The 18,166-nt window shown below is 35.9% G+C and overlaps 1 protein-coding gene across 2 annotated transcripts; it reads right to left on the reverse strand.

Moving 5' to 3' along the window:
* Positions 1-379: 379 nt before the first annotated feature.
* On the reverse strand, positions 380-13,874 carry LOC127808037 (uncharacterized). 2 transcript variants are annotated; one of them, XM_052346347.1, is made up of 9 exons: positions 13,649-13,874; positions 13,391-13,417; positions 11,589-11,668; positions 6,345-6,417; positions 5,604-5,661; positions 1,441-1,492; positions 1,307-1,331; positions 1,113-1,204; positions 380-696 (listed from the first exon to the last, which is right to left on the reverse strand). In XM_052346347.1, exons 1-9 carry the CDS (start codon positions 13,745-13,747, stop codon positions 663-665), a joined length of 540 nt encoding a protein of 179 aa, XP_052202307.1. In that variant the 5' UTR covers positions 13,748-13,874; the 3' UTR covers positions 380-662. The 2 variants fall into 2 exon arrangements, with proteins under 2 accessions (XP_052202307.1, XP_052202306.1); XM_052346346.1 differs by having other exon boundaries at positions 380-699; positions 13,649-13,873.
* Between the last annotated feature and the right edge of the window lie 4,292 nt (positions 13,875-18,166).

The raw sequence follows: 18,166 nt of genomic DNA on the forward strand, positions 1-18,166 counted from the left end.
TGACGTCCAACCAAGAAGATTAATTTAAGCCGAGACCTATTTAGTGAGTGGTTGGTTGAGTGCAGTCTGAAAGAGGAGTACCCGGGCAATGAATTCAGTAGCTGACTGAAAAGTATGCCAATAGTCCTCGTTACCAAACATGCAATTATTTGGCCATGAAATATCCAAGCCATAAAGTTGCTCTACTTGAGCTTATCGCCTATGCGAATGCGAGGACCATTTCGCTTCAGTTCAATGGTCTTTTGAGTGAAGAAATGTAACTTGCGGCGTAAAGCAATTATTCTCTCCTGGCTTTCCTTCCTCTTAAAAGTGAGGGCCAGACAGATTTAATAGCAAATTAAGATTCCTGACTTTTTGCTTTAGTCTGGCCAAATCCAAATACGTGTACGGCCAATGAATATTGAAATGCCAAATCAATTTATGAAACCAAGCATTTTAACTTCAAATTTTAGGATCCAAAAGGTTTGAAAATTTACACTGCAACAATACGATGATGTGATGACCTCTCTTTTAATCCCTCCAACTAACTCCAAAAAGCATGATAATCGTCTTTCCTTTGTTTCAATTAAATCAAGCTCAAAAGCTTTAATCCTAGGACTAAGCCTGGTAACAATGAATTCTTCAAAAAATTACTTTGAAGGGGAACCACAATCTCCAGTGATTTAAAGATCTCTGTCGATCCCTTCATGGACCTTGCTGCTGTAAATAAAAAAAGAAAAAAAACAGGAGGTCTCAATTCTGAATAAAGCACAAGTCACAACTGCTTCCCAACAAGAAGTTTATGATAGATAGATTGGCAGTTTTTTTTTTTTTTTCCCTATGCTATTATCTATGCAGGATGAAGTAATTTGAGTAGAAATTAAGATCTTAATGGGCCGACCAGATAAGATAGGCGAGTCTTTAGTACCCAAATTTCATAAAAACAATTTCCTAGGAAAATGAGACTGAACCTTCTAAGACCAAGATCTTCCCCAGTTATGGGGCATGCTATAATTATTGGGTGGTTCACATACTAGGATGTAAGAAACATATATTCGCTATAGTGACAGTACGTGTGATTGTACAAGGATTGCTTCATCTAAGTTAAATTATGAACTAAGCTCCAAATTTACCTTGTCAGGCTACAATGCTTGCTGAGATCTTGACATAGAACCTTGCTCACTCCTCCAGCCTTAACAGATCCCTTCTTTATCAATTCGGCTAGCTGAATTAATCAATGCCAGCAAAATGTGTTTCTCAATATCATAGAAGATAAATCACTTTTACCCATTCGAACAAAGTGAGGAAGTTGTGAGCGAGAACTCACCTCATCCTCAGTTTCCTCAAGCAACCTGTGGCATAGCACATAAAATGATTATAAAGACATGAAAGCAAGGCCAAATAAAAATTCCATAAGCTCGCCCTGTAGTCAGGGATGGAAGACTTATTTGATAATCTCACCTTCCACAATAAGTTGACATATCTTTCGAATAGGCTCGGGCTTCTTGTTTATCTATGACAAGAAGTAGAAGAATCATTAATCATCTTTCAGAATAACCTTCATCTAATATGTAAAATATTCAGACGAAGCTCCACAATGAACAAACAAGGACTTTAGAAGTCATTGAGATGGAGTAAACAAAATGCTGACCAGAATAACTTCATCTTAACACATCCCAGAATAAAAATAAACATATTGGCATTTTTTAACTGCACCTATGAGTCTATGAAATCACCCATAAATACGCAAGCTACTGTTTGCTTTTGCACATTGACATGAAAACATTCAAACGGGACCAACAATTTGTATTTCATTGTTCCAACCTGTAGATAGAATAAGCCAGATCCTGTTATAAACACTGATACTAGCTTCTTTCTAAAGTTTCAAATGGTTGTGGTTGGCAAACCATTAACATGCATCCAACCAAACATTACAAGAACTATACCGAGTTAAAGGATCCTTCTTAAAAAAAAAACATTGACTGGTTAAGCCATGGATAGAGTCATAGACATCTGCTGAGGTTAGTATCTTTGCTCTTTTGTAGCCAGTACCCTGGGAGAATAAAGGGGGCTGCTTTGGGCAGATAGTGCTACCAATTTCATAAGCACATCTCAGACATGGATCCATAGAAACAATGCTAAATAGGACACTGCTTAATAAATGAAAATTGTGACAACTGCCACTAGTGGACTGAGAATTTGCTGCGATGAAGTTTGGATGGAGAGCTAAATCCATATGACTGCTACAAGCAAACTAGAATTTTGGCTTGTTTATTGAGTCTAATTAAGAAAAATAACATAAGTAGGCATAACCAAACCAAGGCACTATACTACTGTACCACATACATTTATTAGAGTAAAACACATTTCTATATATAAATCCAGAATTTGTTTCCATCAAGCAACTCAAAAAAAATGAAAGTTCTGTTGCAGTGAAAATCCGTAACCCAAAAATGCAAGCTGAAGGTAATTCTTGAGTTTATGACTTCATGTAACTAGGTAAATGTAACCAAGATCTCCCCAATCGACTACGATGTGGGATTGGGTTGTCACAAAGTCTATTTGCCAAGACTTGTTATATTCTATCCACTTTCTTCACTAGAGATTTATCATTTCTCTTTTCACATAATCAAACCATCTTAATTGTGTCCACATCTTATCTTTAATAGAGGTCACCCTAAGTTTATCACGGAGAACCTCTTTTTTAATTCTCTTCTTGTATAGTTGCACATCCATCGTAGCACTCTCATTTTTGTTCTACTAATATTTTGCACTTCTATGCCATACAAAAAAGCTAGTCTTATAGTTGTTTTATAAAAATTTTCTTCTCTTTTTTTTACTCGGATATAAAATTTTTCTTTTAACTGTACTATCACATAAAACATCAAACACACTTTTCCATTTTGCCTAAATTCTATAGGTCACATTTTCTTTAATCTATCTATATTTTTGAATAATTGATCCAAAATATCTAATTTGATCTTTTTATGGGATGACTTGATCTTCAAGTTTCAACATAACATCATCCACACTTATATTCTTACTAAACTTACATTATGATATTCAGTATTTAATTTGCTCAAAGAAAAACATGTAGATTCTAAAGTATTCCTCCATATCTCAAGATTAGTATTCATGCCTTGTCTCATCAACCAAGATAATATTATCTGCAAATAGCATATACCAAGACATCTCTACATGGATATGTTTGGTGAGTTCACCCTTTACTAGGGCAAAGAGAAGAACTTGATGCAAATCCTTGATGTAATCCAATTGTAATCGGAAAACCCTTAGTACATCCTCCACTTGTTTAGACACATGTTTCTATTTTATAATACATGGCTTTAATTACCTGTGTATAAGCAATTCAAACATGTTTTTCTCTAAGACCTCCCATAAGACTTCTCTAGTTTTTATTAAATTTATAAACACTTATTAAGTTCTTTTGTTATCTCTATGCCTTTGTGTTAGGCACCTAAGAAAGTATACAACTTCCATTGTTAACCTACCAGGCATGAAGCCAAACTGGTTTCGGATGCCTTGATTTCTCTTCTTAATTGTTGCTTATTCACTCACTCACAAAATTTCTTAGCGTGGCTCATTAGCTTAATTCCTCTATAATTTCACAACTTTGAACATCTCATTTATTCTCATAAATGGGCACTAAAGTACTACATAAGGTACTAGATTTGTTAATAGTAGGGTATATATCAATGTTGGATGAACCAAGATACTGTCTTAGAATTGTAATAAAATGTCTCATACATAATGACATTATTCAAGTAAATATTCTTGTTGAACAAATAATTATTTCAACATCTAGGAAACCATATTGTAAAAAAAAATGTGTCAGGAAACAATAAAAACATCACTATTGTCTAACGGCACGTCCTAAACAGACAATTTATCATAAATGTAGTTTAAATAGTTTATACAAACTTTAAAAGAATTCAAATATGGTTCAAGTATTTTCACAAGATACACATATTTAGTACATATTAGCACAAACAACTACTAATTGAGCTCCAAATATTTAGAAAAAAAATAACACTACAAAATAATAAATACAACAAAAATCACAAGCCTTAATCCCACCAAGCACGACCAACTACATGATTTCTAAACCTCTATCCATCTCTATCCATGTCCATATCTTATGTCATGCCATTATATCCCATGTCAAGTCTAAGGTTTCCTATCAAATTTTCTTTAGTTTCCCCCTCCCTCTTTTGCAATAAACTTCCTCCATTTGATCCACTTGCTTCACAAGTGTCTATCAATCAAAATTGTCAGGCATTTTTCTCTTCTAGAAATAAATTTGAAATAATACAAGAAATATAACAACTGTATAAGAAAACAGATATATGTAAAAAACATATAATTTCTCTATATATTGCAGCAAAATTTTCTAAACAAACAATATACAATCTTTTGTAGATTGCTGGGAGTTGGGAAAAGAATAAACAGTATACAGGAAATTCCCAGCAATTTTTTTGCATATTTCTACCAATTGAATATGGTGTAAAGTTCTATATAATCACTTGTATACAAAAAAAAATTGAGTAATTCCCCAGTTTCTACAAATAATTTGGGATTGGAGAACAACCTGGGGCAATTAGATTCAGAGCTGAAGAAAAGTGAAGCAAAAAAAGAAAAGGAAAAAGAAGGTAGCTGGAGCATCCACCATGATCAAGTTCTGTTCCATGTGGTACACCTCATTTGGCAACACTTTCACTGCAAGCCCAAACTTGGAAAATCTAGGATCGTCCACAACTTGTACACATCTCTTATACCAACCTTCTTCCAGTAAGATGGTGGGGCTGCCATGGTAGGACTCTCTCTCTCTCTCTCTCTCTCTGGGGTTTGGTTGGTGGGTGGTCGAATTTGGAGATGGTGGTTGGTTTTCCTCTCATTGGCCATCTCACACCCCTCATCCTTCGTGCAGTTGGCATATCAAGAAAATGCCTTAATCAAAATGCCACTTAGTAAACCGTTGTGACTGATATCCACTAAAAAATTAGGTGATACAATGTCCCTCATATTTTATATTGGATTTGCTTCACCATGAAACATGCTGGCCAGAAAAATACAAGACCTACAACTATGCCTAGAATACAGTCACATTCTAACTTAATAATGTATTGATAGTGAATTCTTGCCATATTACTTGCTTCTATGAGTTCAAAAAATAACTTTAACTAACATGTTAATATGGCAGTTTCTAGTTTTAGTTTCTAGTTTTACAAGTAATGCAAGAACCAATCATATGGAAGCAACTAATTGTGGTGCGTGGTGGTAACATATGATCAACCTCCATCTTTCAAATATAGAAACCCATAGAATTTCCTTTAGTGGGTAGCTAAAAGATCAGTAGTCTCAAATTGTGCAGAGAGCATCACGCATCAGTACCTTGTACTAATTTAATCCCACATTGGTAGCAAGGATGCTACATACTAAATAGGAAAAGCTTTTAGTAATTTAATCCCGCATCAGTACCATGCTAGAGATGTCTTGGTATATTACTTTGTTCTATTGGAGTTTAAATGGTAACTTCAACAGATTTTGCTTATGTATGAGCTGTGAATTAACATATGAGTTTATAGGAGTGGTCATTCTATGCATACCAATTGTGAGATTATCCCAATTATCCACCTTAATCCATTCTTGTTCGGTTGAAGCTATCTGCAATATTGAAGAACAAATTATCAGCATATGAGTGAGATGGAAACTGTATTTAAGGTCTTTGATGAATACTGACCAGCAAAATCTCTAGGCAATCTTATTGCACAAAAATTTATTTATAAAATAGCAGGAGTGGAAGGGCAATTTACAATCTATTGTGGTTGTTCGTGTTTTTTTCTCTTTTAGGTCCTGACCTAATGCGACTCATACTTAATCAAGGGAATGGCACCAAAACCCCAAGGTGTCCCCAAAAGAACACTTGCAGCTATCACTAAATGAAATTGTTTAATTGTTAACCATCATCTCATCTAAAAGCATAGGCTATTAGATAGAGGGGTTATCTATTACATTATCATTTTTACTCTCAACATGACCCCTCACGTGTGGCCAGATTTCACTGCATAACCAATCCAAACACATGCAACAATTTAAATATTGAGTAAGCAGTGAGGTTTCAATTCAAGATCTTTACTTGCTTTAATACCATGTTGAATTATTAACCATCATCTCATTTAAAGCTTAAACTGTTAGATAGAGGGTTAACTTTATCTTTTATATTATAGACAGGTACTTAAACCAGTTGCTACAATATTTTCCAACATAAACTCAGCTACAAAGTTGATTTGAGGAAGATGTCTCAGCTACAAAGGTGGGAAAAGGAGCTAATGTAAAGAGAGACTTACCTTCCTTAGTGTGTAGTCTTGCATTTTTTCACAGAGTCCATCCAGAAGTTCAACAACCCTCAGCTCACTGACTCTATTTTTATTAAGTGCATAGGATGCAGTCATCAGAAAACTTCTATCAGCAGAGAAACAAAAACAAAGACAGAAAAGAAGAAAAGATTGTTGTTCTTTTAACAAAAGCACTGCCTAGAGTTCAACTACTCTGCTCATTGATTATTACCTCAGTAATTGCGCAGAATGCAGGTATCAGGCCCTTGTACTTACAACAAAACAATATACAGATGCATACAAAGAGGACAACAAGAGGTGTTTTTCATAAATCCAATCCAAGAGTTCAAGAACTGGTTCATTGATCTTGCCTTAAGTAATTACACAGGATATACCTCCAGACACACATGTTAATGCCAACAAAAACATGTAAAGAAATGAGAGAAGATGCAGAACAAGTCCTGGTATTATGAACTTGATTTCGATCAACCATCCTTGCCACTGGCTCATTTACTCATTATCATTAATGTTGAGTGAAAATAATAGTGTAAAAGACAAAGTTACCCTTTCTCTATCAGCTAAGACTTTGATGAGTTAGTGGTTAATAATTTAACAAGCACGTGACATTGGCTCATCTATTTCAGTATTCTTTTTCCCCACACCTATTATTTTTGTCAACCAAGCAATTCCATAAACTCATAGATCAACAATATCTAGACATATTTTCCATTGATTCTATCAGAGTTAGACAGTTCTCCTTGCTGCTGATGTTTCTCAGTTCCAGCAAACCTTTTCTTCATAGTTTCTCAGAACTCCATTTACACAGAAATTATAACTTCATTTTACATCCTAAGTTTTTTCTAAGCTTACTTTGCATGGGAGTGAATGAAGATGTGGGTACTAGTCTACTAGAAGTAATGATTGGATTCTACTGTGGCTGAAATGGAACAAAAGTAAGAGAGGGAAGGAAGAGGGGTTGGTTATCAGAATGTGATGTCAATAGTTTTTGCAGTTAATTAATTGTTCCACTTGCTAAAAGATATCCAAGTTAATTGTGATAGTACTTCTGAGTCCAAGTAACTTATGGTGATACCACGCCCCTAGAAGACGTCCTACTAAAATTCACTCTCTAAACATTTGGTAGAAGTAAATTGGTCACCCTGCTTTTCTCCAGCGTGGGTGGTGATGTGGAAGAATTTGTGCTAGTTTGGTAATAGTTTGAAAGGTGAGTTGTTTTGGTAATTTTTTAAAATATATATATATTGTTAATTTTGTAAACAATTCTCTATTAAGAGCATCTTTGAAGTCAGGTTTCTACAGGATTTATAGCTTCTTTTGTTTAAAAGTATCAGGTTCGTTTAAAATCATATTGTTCTAATTTTTGCAAATATTCACCATTAATTTGGGCATTATCAATTTTAGCTATCATGTCTAAAATCAATAAAATTCTTTCCTTTGTAAATTACTCATCTTTTTAGAACAAGGACAAATTTCAGGATTGTAACATATACATTCAGAAGGCAAGAACTCACAGAATTTGCCACATTTCCAGCAATCTGTCATTAGAGGGGCAATTTGTCATGACCCAAGAGGAATTAGAGGGGCAATGCTGTCATTAGTTATAATTGTTTGTTAGGAGATGCTATTCATTCTATTAAAGTGCACATGAGTGCTGTTCTACAATATTCTATCAGTTGAACAGCCTATAAATAGGCCATAGCATGTAAAGAAATGTATACTGAAATAATATAGTGAATTCATATTTTCCCTCACTTTCTCCCTCTCATTCTTCCTAGTTCTCTCTCATTTCTCTTGATTTCTGCTCTATATCTCCCTCCAATTCTTCTCCATTTCCCTCCCGAATCCTTCCCAATTCCTTCCTAGACCCTAGCTAAATCCTAGGGTCGTGACATTTGGTATCAGAGTCGTTCGTTCCTCAGCGGCTTTCTTTGTCAAGTAATTCTGACAGCTCTAGCCGTGATTCAGAAGTTTGTAGTAGTTAGCCAAGGTGATTCAACGCCAACAATTTTTGGCAAATTGTAGGAGAGGCCAATTCCGTAATCCGATTCGACTTGAGTTTTGAAGGTAATTTCAGGAAGCCACAACAAATCTAATAGCTTCTCGGATCCAATTGATTCTCGAGGCTATTGAATTGTGTATTAGGTGAAGTTGGCAGTGATTGGGTGAGAAGGAAGACACGATTCAGGAAGTGGAGCAGAGGTGAATTCAAATCCGATGGTCCTCAGCAGATCAGTGAGGGTCAGAATTGCAAGCAACGCAAGGCGAGCGACTCTCGACACCAGTCTAGGTCACTGCATGTGACTGAGGTGGGAAGGAAGGCGCGATCGGAAATGGTTCAAAAGTTAATTCCGCAAGTGGCAATTCTCAATTGCCCTGATTTCAATTGTGATTTTCAACTCAGATTTGGAAGTTGAGCAAAAGGTCTGGGCGAGCGTGGAACTGAGATTCTAGGAGTAAGGAAGGTTGTCGATTATGGATCAGTTGCCAAGAGCGAAACAAGGCTAGGCAATTTAGGCAATCTAGAAGCTGAAGACGAAGCAGGTGGTAGCCTCGTGGTTGGAAACTCGGCTTTGGAAATGGATAGCAGCGATTCGATTGTGATTCCGACAGCTCTTTGCGATGAGACTTAGAATTGTTGAAGGTGCAATCAATCAGCTGCATCTCAGTTGCTGCTTGGGAGTTAAGCGAATCAGGATAGGGCTGATCGAGGCAGATTTGTGAGGTTCCAGTGACAGAATTCTGGTGAAGTTGGAAGCTGTGAGTAGGCGAACTTGAAGGCCAAACAAATTCGATCCTCGATTGCTGAAGTGAGGTTGAGGCGAGAAGGAAGCTTCGGTCGGAAGTGGATATTGAGTAATCGTTGTGCATCGAAGTGCAATTCAGTCCGAAGAATTTCTCAGCTGACTTGATCAAATTAATTGAGCATTTCCTTGGCCGCTGACTCTTGTTTGAGTTAATCAAGCAGATCTAGATCCAGATTTCAATGGATTTCGTTTGAGGCGGAATTAGATTGGCTGAACTTGAAGCTGCTAAGGTTGCGGACAAATTTTCGAAGCTGATTAGAACATATTGTCTTTTGAAATTATCCAAAGCCAGCAGATTGTTTGAAGGATAATTGATTTGGAAACCATCAGCAGCAACTAAAGGCTGATTCAGATCTAGCCTTTTGTGAATCTAAGGTTACTGAATTTGAGTACCGGAATAAGTTTCCGGAGTGGTCCTTGGAAGCTGATCAAGAGGCTGTTGTAGTGGTGAATTTTTAAGGAATTCAACTAAGGAGATGGCCGAAGGACTGTGCTGTGGCAACGAAAAATCAAATTATCACTATATTTATTCTTTTTTCTACTTCTTCTTCCATCTACTAATTCTTTGATTCCAATTAGTAAGAGGGACCTTGAACTAAGAAATAGACCCTAGAAGCTAAAAAAGGGTATCCTGAGCAATTGCAATAATCGGGTTCATTCTTTTACCAATTAACATATTAGAAGATTTCACAAAACCTTTATCACTTAGTTTTCGACTTTTCGAGAATATATTAGCCGATGAATTAGTAGTTTATTTGAATGATCGGTCTCAACTCGGGAGGAAGAACTGGTAATAGATACAAAACCATCCATTCTGGTTCTATATTTGTTCAATAAAATGCTTTGCTAATTCCATGCGTCTAACCAAAAAATCCTTTCTTCTTCCAATTTTTCGATCTTCCCATTCATTCCCTGTGGACCCTTCCTCCCCTAATAAACAACTGCATGATTTTTTTATCCTATTTTCATACAAATTCCAGGTAGTGCAGGAAGCTGATGAAGTAGCAGTGGAAAAGGAAGATGGTGTACATGCAGTTGATGCGAAGTATGAGACTGACAAGGTCATAACAATGGGAATAGTAGTTGCAAAGAATGAGGAAAAACCTGAACTGAATAAGGCAATTCTAAACGACAAGAAAGAAAAGGCAGTTGTTGAAGAAGAGACTGAGGTTCTACAAGAGGAAATACTTGTTGAAAATGTGCCTAGGGTATACTCCAACAATCAGCAAGTAGGAGGTTGGGGAAAACCTCCTGTTGAGGAATATGGTAGTCCACTCGATGGTGATGTTTATGGGGTTTTACAACAAGACCAACCCAACTATGAGGAAGAACCAGTTAATAAGACCAAACATTGGGGTGATCTGGAGGAAGAAGAGAGGATTGTACCGGGCAACTTGCTTGGAACATCTCATACGAATGTCATTGGCATGGGCACACAAGACAAGACAAAGGTGACATTGCAGCCAGAAGAATTGGGAGTATTGCACAGATTTTTGCCTATAGAGAGGATTGAAATTATCTCTATGGTTGGAAAAGATAGGGTTGCAAGACTGACAGCTCATTCATAACCATTTTTAATGGCAATAAGGAAGAAGTGGATGGCTGAGATTGGTGTTGCAGCAAGTCATAATACTGTTATTGTTGAGAAAAAAGAAAAGAGAAAGCAAGAGCAAAGAGAAATACGAGAGAAGAACAAAAAAAGACGAAGAAGAAACCAATTGGTGAAGAGAAGCATTGGATGAAGAAACACCGGCTCGGTTGTAATAAGTTTCTTGGGGACAAGAGACCTTTCAAGGAGAGGAAATTGTCATGACCCAAGAGGAATTAGAGGGGTAATGCTGTCATTAGTTACAATTGTTTGTTAGGAGATGTTATTCATTCTGTTAAAGTGCACATGGGTGCTGTTCTACAATATTCTATCAGTTGAACAGCTTATAAATAGGCCATAGCATGTAGAGAAATGTATGCTGAAATAATATAGTGAATTCATATTTTCCCTCCTTACTTTCTCCCTCTCATTTTTCCTAGTTCTCTCTCATTTCTCTTGATTTCTGCTCTATATCTCCCTCCAATTCTTCTCTGTTTCCCTCCCAAATCCTTCCCAATTCCTTCCTAGACCCTAGCTAAATCCTAGGGTCGTGACAATCTAGAAGAAAAAAAAGTAAAAACTGCAATACTTTTTTCTCTTCCACACTAGTGGATAGCTTTAACCCTTTATGTGCAGCAGCAGGTAAAAGCTCCTGGCTTTTCCATCTATATCACAGAGAATCCCATCCCTCCTTTCTAAATACACGTAAAAACTGGAGTTGTTTTTCAGGAAAAAAAAAAAAGGAAAGAAAAGGAAAAACTGTAATTTTCTTTTATAAGTTGCAACGCTCTTTCTCAAGTTCAATTTACTATGTAGATATAAGATGTTTGGGACAGGTTATACCTGTAATCAATCAGTTTCCCTTCACGCTGACCTTTAGAGTCTAGGCGATGCCTCATATCCAAATGATTCCTTGGCTTTTCCTGGAAGAAGCATAAAATTATTACAGCAAGGACAAATTTGAATGTGCAAAACAGGAAACAAGATAACATGAATGGTTAGTGACCAACGCTATTGTTTGCTCCTTGACATCTTGACTGCTAAAATTAGGAGAGATCTCAAGGAAAGAAGGATAATATTTTCTTTTTCAGCAGCATGTCATATATTTCTGGTATGGGCAATTGCACCTGATGCTGCTTAATCAAGATGGAACAAAAAAAAGTAAAACACTTAAATATTTATCATTATTGCTGCTCTTTTTCAATAGATTTATAACACCTCAAACTATAGACATGTTTAGATAAAGAAATATGAGTACATAATGCCAAAAGGATACCTTAAGTGAAAAAAGGACATTCTTTCTAATCTCCAGAAAGAAACACAGTGATGAAAAAAGAAGGAAAAAATTCCATTAACGTGGAAGAGATTAAAGCCCCTTTTTGGCCATTTGTGAGAATAAAGTGCCTTTTTTTTATTAATAAAAGCGTTTTTGTGATTTTTTTTTTATGATGCTTGGCCAAAATAGAAAGCGCTTGTACTACTAGCAAAAGCTATTTTTTTGCAGGGGAGAAAATGCAGAAAATAAAATTCTTTTTAATCAAAATTACCCACAATCAACATTTAAGATTAGAAACATTAAATCTTTAATCATATCTAATTCTTGCTGCATCTCTTTACAAACCACTCCATACATAATTCATATCCTCGCAAGCCACTAAACACAAATCACACATTGTGCCCTCTCATCAACCTTCATCGTAGTTTTTCATAATTTTGCAAATTTGGAATCTGCTCTACAAAAGAAAAAAAGGCTCCAATCATCAAGCAAAATGCACATATCCTTAAAATTCTCAATCTCGGTTTCTCTGATGTTATTGATTTTGTCATAATCCTCTACAGCTTGATATATTTTCCTAGAAAGATCACCAATTTGTATTGCAATTTGAATGCTTTTACTATGTTTTCTAAATCTTGATAGCAAATAAAAATTGGGGATTGGTTTTCATAAGATTTTGTAGTTGTTTTAAGTATGATTTCCTAATTTAGCTCATTTTTTTAATTAGAAGTAATATTTAATCATAAAAATTTAAAAGTATTAAAAATATTTGTATTTAACGGATAGACACCATCAATACCCTTTCTGATAAATTTATTGTTAAAAGCACTTCTTTTCACCCACAGGCCGAACACATATGACAACACTGAGATTGTCTCTCAAATGATCTGGCCAAATGCTAAACTGCTTTTTTCTTTTAAGTGATTCTTACAAAAACATTTTTTTTAAAAAGTGATTCTCACAATAGCAGAAATTTAACAAAAACGCCAAACGAGCACTAAAACCTTAGCAGCCTATAACCTTTCGCTTCTGAGGTCAGGGTGTGGACCTAATGTATTTCCTGTTACAAAAGTGATGTCTGTCCAAACTCACAAGAATTAGCAGTTTTTGAAATGAAATGGAAGCATGCTACAGGCTAGCAGTCTGAACAAGCACATTTATGGAGGAAAACTTACAATGCATGTCTGCAGTTCAATAACCCAATATACACAAAAACAAATATCAAATAGAAAAGCATGTGGCATACTCTAATGCAAACAACATCTTCTAACACAATAAAACAGTAATTATCTGTTTCTTGCTTTCATGTTTGGAAGCATAATAATATCAAATGACAGGTGAACAGTACGCAAGACAAGTGCACTCTTACGTTGGAAAGACCGAGCTCCAGTTCGTCCTGCACGTCATCCAACACGAAAATCAGATCCAGCACGAATATAATCTCTAAGTTACAAATATTTCAAATCTGAAATAAATACTTCAATTCCAGCAAATATGTTCACAGTGGCGATAAAAAGCTGCCAATTCTTTCGAAATGAAGAAAACAATCGGAAACAGATCGCCATCAAATCCAGAAAAATTAACGAAGTTCAAAACCCTAGATAAAGAGCAATAGATGATGTTTTACCGCAACGGCATTGCAAGCGGCACATTTATCATCGATGGACGCAGCGAGTGAGAAAAGGGCGGTAACTGTAAGGAATAAGGCGACCGACTCAACATTCATCTTGCAATCCTCCCCCACCCTCTCTCTCTCTCTCTCTAAGTCCTAAGGCTTCTATGCAGGCAATCAATCGTTCAAACTTCAAACCTTCTCTAAGGCCTCCGGATTCGATGCCCTTTCTGACGTCAACATCGAGCTATAGACTGGGAGTAATGTTATTTATTAGGTGGTATTTATTTATTAAGTAATAGAAATGAGTATAAAAAATATACACTTATATTTTTTTTATTATTTAATAAAAATATATTATTTAAACTGAAGATTAATCTCCAATATAGATAAATAATATTATTCTATAAATTAGATTCTGATCATTTATATAATAAAAATGTATCACTTAAATTAAACATTCATCTCCAATATAAATAAATAATATTATTTTATAAACTAAATTCTAATCATTTATACAAAAAGCTTAATATACAGCCATCACAAATAATATTTGGTATAGTTTTAAGATGTGAAGATTTGATATCTTACTAATATTATTACTTTCACTTTTTAAAGTCATTGAAATAAATAAAATTATTATTTATGTTATGTAATATATTACATCACATAAAAAATTACATTAGTTAGATACGTTAAATTAAATTTAATACATAAATATAATATTTAATTTTTTAATAATTACAAATTTTGACATTTAATCTAAAAAAATAATTAAATTTCATAAAAAATTCAAAAATTTTCGTAAAGACCTAAAAATATTTTAAGAAAATCTAAAAAATTTATATAAAAAACCTAAAAATAATTAAAAAAGACATAAATTTCATAAAAAAAAATAATGAAAATACCTACTTTTATAAAAAAAGATCTAAAAATATTAAAATAAATATATTTCAAAAAAACTAAAAATCCAAAAAAGGGATAAATTTCATAAAAAATTATGAAATTTTTTATTTATAAAATTTAGGTCTTTTATTATTTTTAGGTCTTTTGTGATTTTTTAATTTTTTTTATGAAATTTAGGTCTTTTAAATATTTTTATATATATTTATGAAATTTAGGTCTTTTTATCAAATTTTGTTTTTTTTTCATATCATTGACCAAATGTCAATTTTTTTAATTGTTAATGAACTAAATATCATATTTATATATTAAGCTTAATATCTAATGTGCCTCACTAACGTAATTTTTTTTTTATATGACGTGATATCCTATATGACATAAATAACAACTCAATTTACTCTTAGTTACTATAAGAATTTAAAATAATAATTTTTAATATTTGAGATATTGAACCTTGATGTTTGTACTTCAAATACCAAACGTCATATTTTTTAATTGTTGAGAGGCCTTCATATATATTACGTAACGATTCACCTCCCGAAGCCCCCACTAGCATAGAGGATCTGTAAGAAGATCATCACTTTAGTGATATAAAACAAAAGCACCACTAAAACTCACACATAACCTTTATCTAAACCATATTTTTTTTGCTAAAGGCATACCCAGCCCCCTCACCTTTCACCATTTAACTATTTTGCCCCCTCAACTTCCAATTTTAAACCTATTATATACCTTAACTACTAATTTTATAATAGTTACATACCTTAGTGCAGCAAGCATTGCTGCGTGAGTTGCACATGCCATCTGATGTGGGGCCCACATTGATCAAGCCAATGGAAGTGTGCCACTTGTCTCGATCTGCAAGATAGGAAGAAGGCCGATGGCTAATAGCCGCCTGAAATGACAGAAAGATAGGGAGAGCGAGAGCTACAAAGAGAGCGAGGGATACAGAGAGAACGAGAGATACAGAACGAGAGAGCGAGAGCGAGAGATACAGAGAGAGCGAGGGACACAGAAAGCGAGAGCGAGAGATACGGACAGAGAGATAGCGAGAGCGACAGATGCGAGAGCGAGAGAGACCGACAGAGAGAGCGAGAGTGAGAGAGAGGCGGAGAAAGGAAGAAGACGACGGCGGAATAAGAAAACGCCATCGCCGCCCCCCGACCCCAATCGACGCCCAACGCCCAAATCTGCCCACTACCCACCTCCCACACCGCCCCTTGACCTCAATTGACGCCATCACCCTCTGCCCGCCCACGCCTGACCGCTACTATCGACGGCCCCCCAACCTCGGTCGACGCCTCAGACGCTGCTGGCGACCACCGACAGAGAGAACGAGAAAGAGGCAGCGAGCGGCAGCAGGCGGGAAGAGGTCACCAGAGACAAGAATGAAGAAGAAGGTGATGTGCTGCACGCGCCTCAATCGCGTGTGTAATACACGCGTTAACCCAGGTGTGTGTAAGATTCAAAATTGGAAGTTGAGAGGGCTAATAGGTTATTGTTTAAGTTAAGGGGGCAAAATGGTTAAATGGTGAAAAGTGAGAGGGCTGGGTATGCCTTTAGCTTATTTTTTTAATCATATAATATCTTATAATCATCCTTACATAACCATTCACCATGTGGGCCCACCAGGGCTTACATAAGCTGCACTTACCTCAAAAGCATAAAAGCATTATTCTGACCAAATAGTCGACACCTAGGATCTAATATCGGGATAGCTCTGCACTTGCTATCACGGCTCGATGAACTGAACCCAACCTCGTCGAACGTACTTGTTCCCTTGGACAACTCTCTTACTTGGAATAATGGAAAACAAATATGAGTCGCGAGACTCAGCAAGCTCATGAAAGAAAGGCAACTGGTTACGGATATGACTGTTCCCAACATCCCATGCAATTCATGCCAATGCAATTATACCATGTCATGATCCATACGTGCCTTACTTCAAAATGTATAACATAAAATCAACTACACATAAAGGGTCATTGGGGCCTACATAAGCCACATATTGGCACCCAAGTCCCGCATACAAACCCGTTGGCAGTCTTTTATAGACTACCATATTATCACTATTCCAAATATGCTCTCTCCTGTCATCATATCGTCTTATCTTGTTGTTGCTGTGGGACTCTAACCCCCGGTCTTGTTGTTGCCGTGAGACTCTAACCCTCGATCTTTCTATTGCCGTGAGTCTCACCCCAAGGTTTTTTCCTCAGGCTTCTCCCGAGCTAATCTCTAAACCGAGCTGAATCTCCCCTGGGCCGGTACTCCCAACACCTAAACTGGCACGATACTCCCGCCCAGAATAACAGTAACAATAGAACCATGCAATGCAACACATAAGAATGCAATGGCTTCTGTAGCATAAACGTGATAGCAAGGCCCCCATAAACTAAGCATCATGTCATGTTACGTTCACATAGGAATACATACATACGGCATGCTCTAAATGCATATGTTCACCTAGGATACCCAAATTGGCTCCTAGACCAACCGGGTCATGCAAATGCTCACACATTCCATCACACACAAAACATGTCCCACCAGTAAGTGCAACTCAGTCCCTATGCAGCACACACATCATGATATGCACAAACCAAGGCGGGAATCTGGCAGTACTGGCTCTTTTGGCCCGTCTAGCGCTTATCGTAACAGCCGATGACTGGCGCTCATACATCCAACCATCAACTGCCACGACCTACGGTCAACAGTCAGTGACTTTGTGACTGCACTCTCACCCTGCAATTAAAACATAATAAGAACAAATCATAATAAAACTTTTATATTTTTTTATTTTAGTGAGAGGTTTATACTCGTCAGTGTACGAGTGCAGTTGTAGTCCAAATTTAAATTTATATTTTCTGGATGAATCCAGGTCGTCCACTGAGAGATTTATTTATGGCAAAAGAAAAAGAATGTCACACACACGCACACGCATTTGGACAAATTGGCAACAAGGTTTTTTTATGAGTTTTTTTAGACAACAGATACTAGAAAATAAAGTAAGGCAGAAATTGAAATAAACATTAAACGTAAAAATATGAATTTGGATAGTGTTTGAGTTAAGACAATTTCAGTACCAACCCGTTGATTCCCAAATTTTAGCATAAAAGATTAGCAACATTAATTTAATTTCAGATATGAGGGTTTGTTATTAAATGCAATTAGAGATGATGATAGTTCTAGGTTAAGCAATCCCCATACATGATATGCGGGATTCTAATTTAAACAACCACCATAAATCCAATTGCAATTAATACACAAAACAACTAAATTAATCATCTGGGTTTAGGTATGATAGCGTTTCCAGTTCTAGTAACTCTCATACATGGCATGAAAGCTCTAAGTTAGGCTTACGCTCCAATCCAAACCTAGTGATTTTTTAATAATTAATACACACTCATACTGAAATTTAAATTAATGTTACTTATTTAAAGCGCAGCTTTCTTTGGGAATCATTGGCGTTGGACACTGTCATTGCCTTAACCCAAGATTAGATTTAACTACTCATTTTTATTTGAAAGTTAATTGACAGAAATTTAAATGACGTAATTTAAATAGCAGAATTTAAATGACAAGAAATTTAAAGGCATAAACTAACCGGCCATTTAGGCGGTGGATAATTAAATG

The sequence above is a fragment of the Diospyros lotus genome, chromosome 8, assembly GCF_014633365.1.
Source record: "Diospyros lotus cultivar Yz01 chromosome 8, ASM1463336v1, whole genome shotgun sequence".
NCBI lineage: Eukaryota > Viridiplantae > Streptophyta > Magnoliopsida > Ericales > Ebenaceae > Diospyros > Diospyros lotus.

Bases quoted from the DNA above. Each gene is read 5' to 3' on its own strand.
- LOC127808037 (XM_052346346.1), bottom strand. From the start codon at position 13,747: ATGAATGTTGAGTCGGTCGCCTTATTCCTTACAGTTACCGCCCTTTTC. The intron at 6,418-11,588 runs GTATAACCTGTC...TAATAAAAATAG, and splicing joins GGGAAACTGATTGATTACAG to AGTCAGTGAGCTGAGGGTTG. The intron at 1,205-1,306 runs GTGAGTTCTCGC...TGATTAATTCAG, and splicing joins TTGAGGAAACTGAGGATGAG to CTAGCCGAATTGATAAAGAA.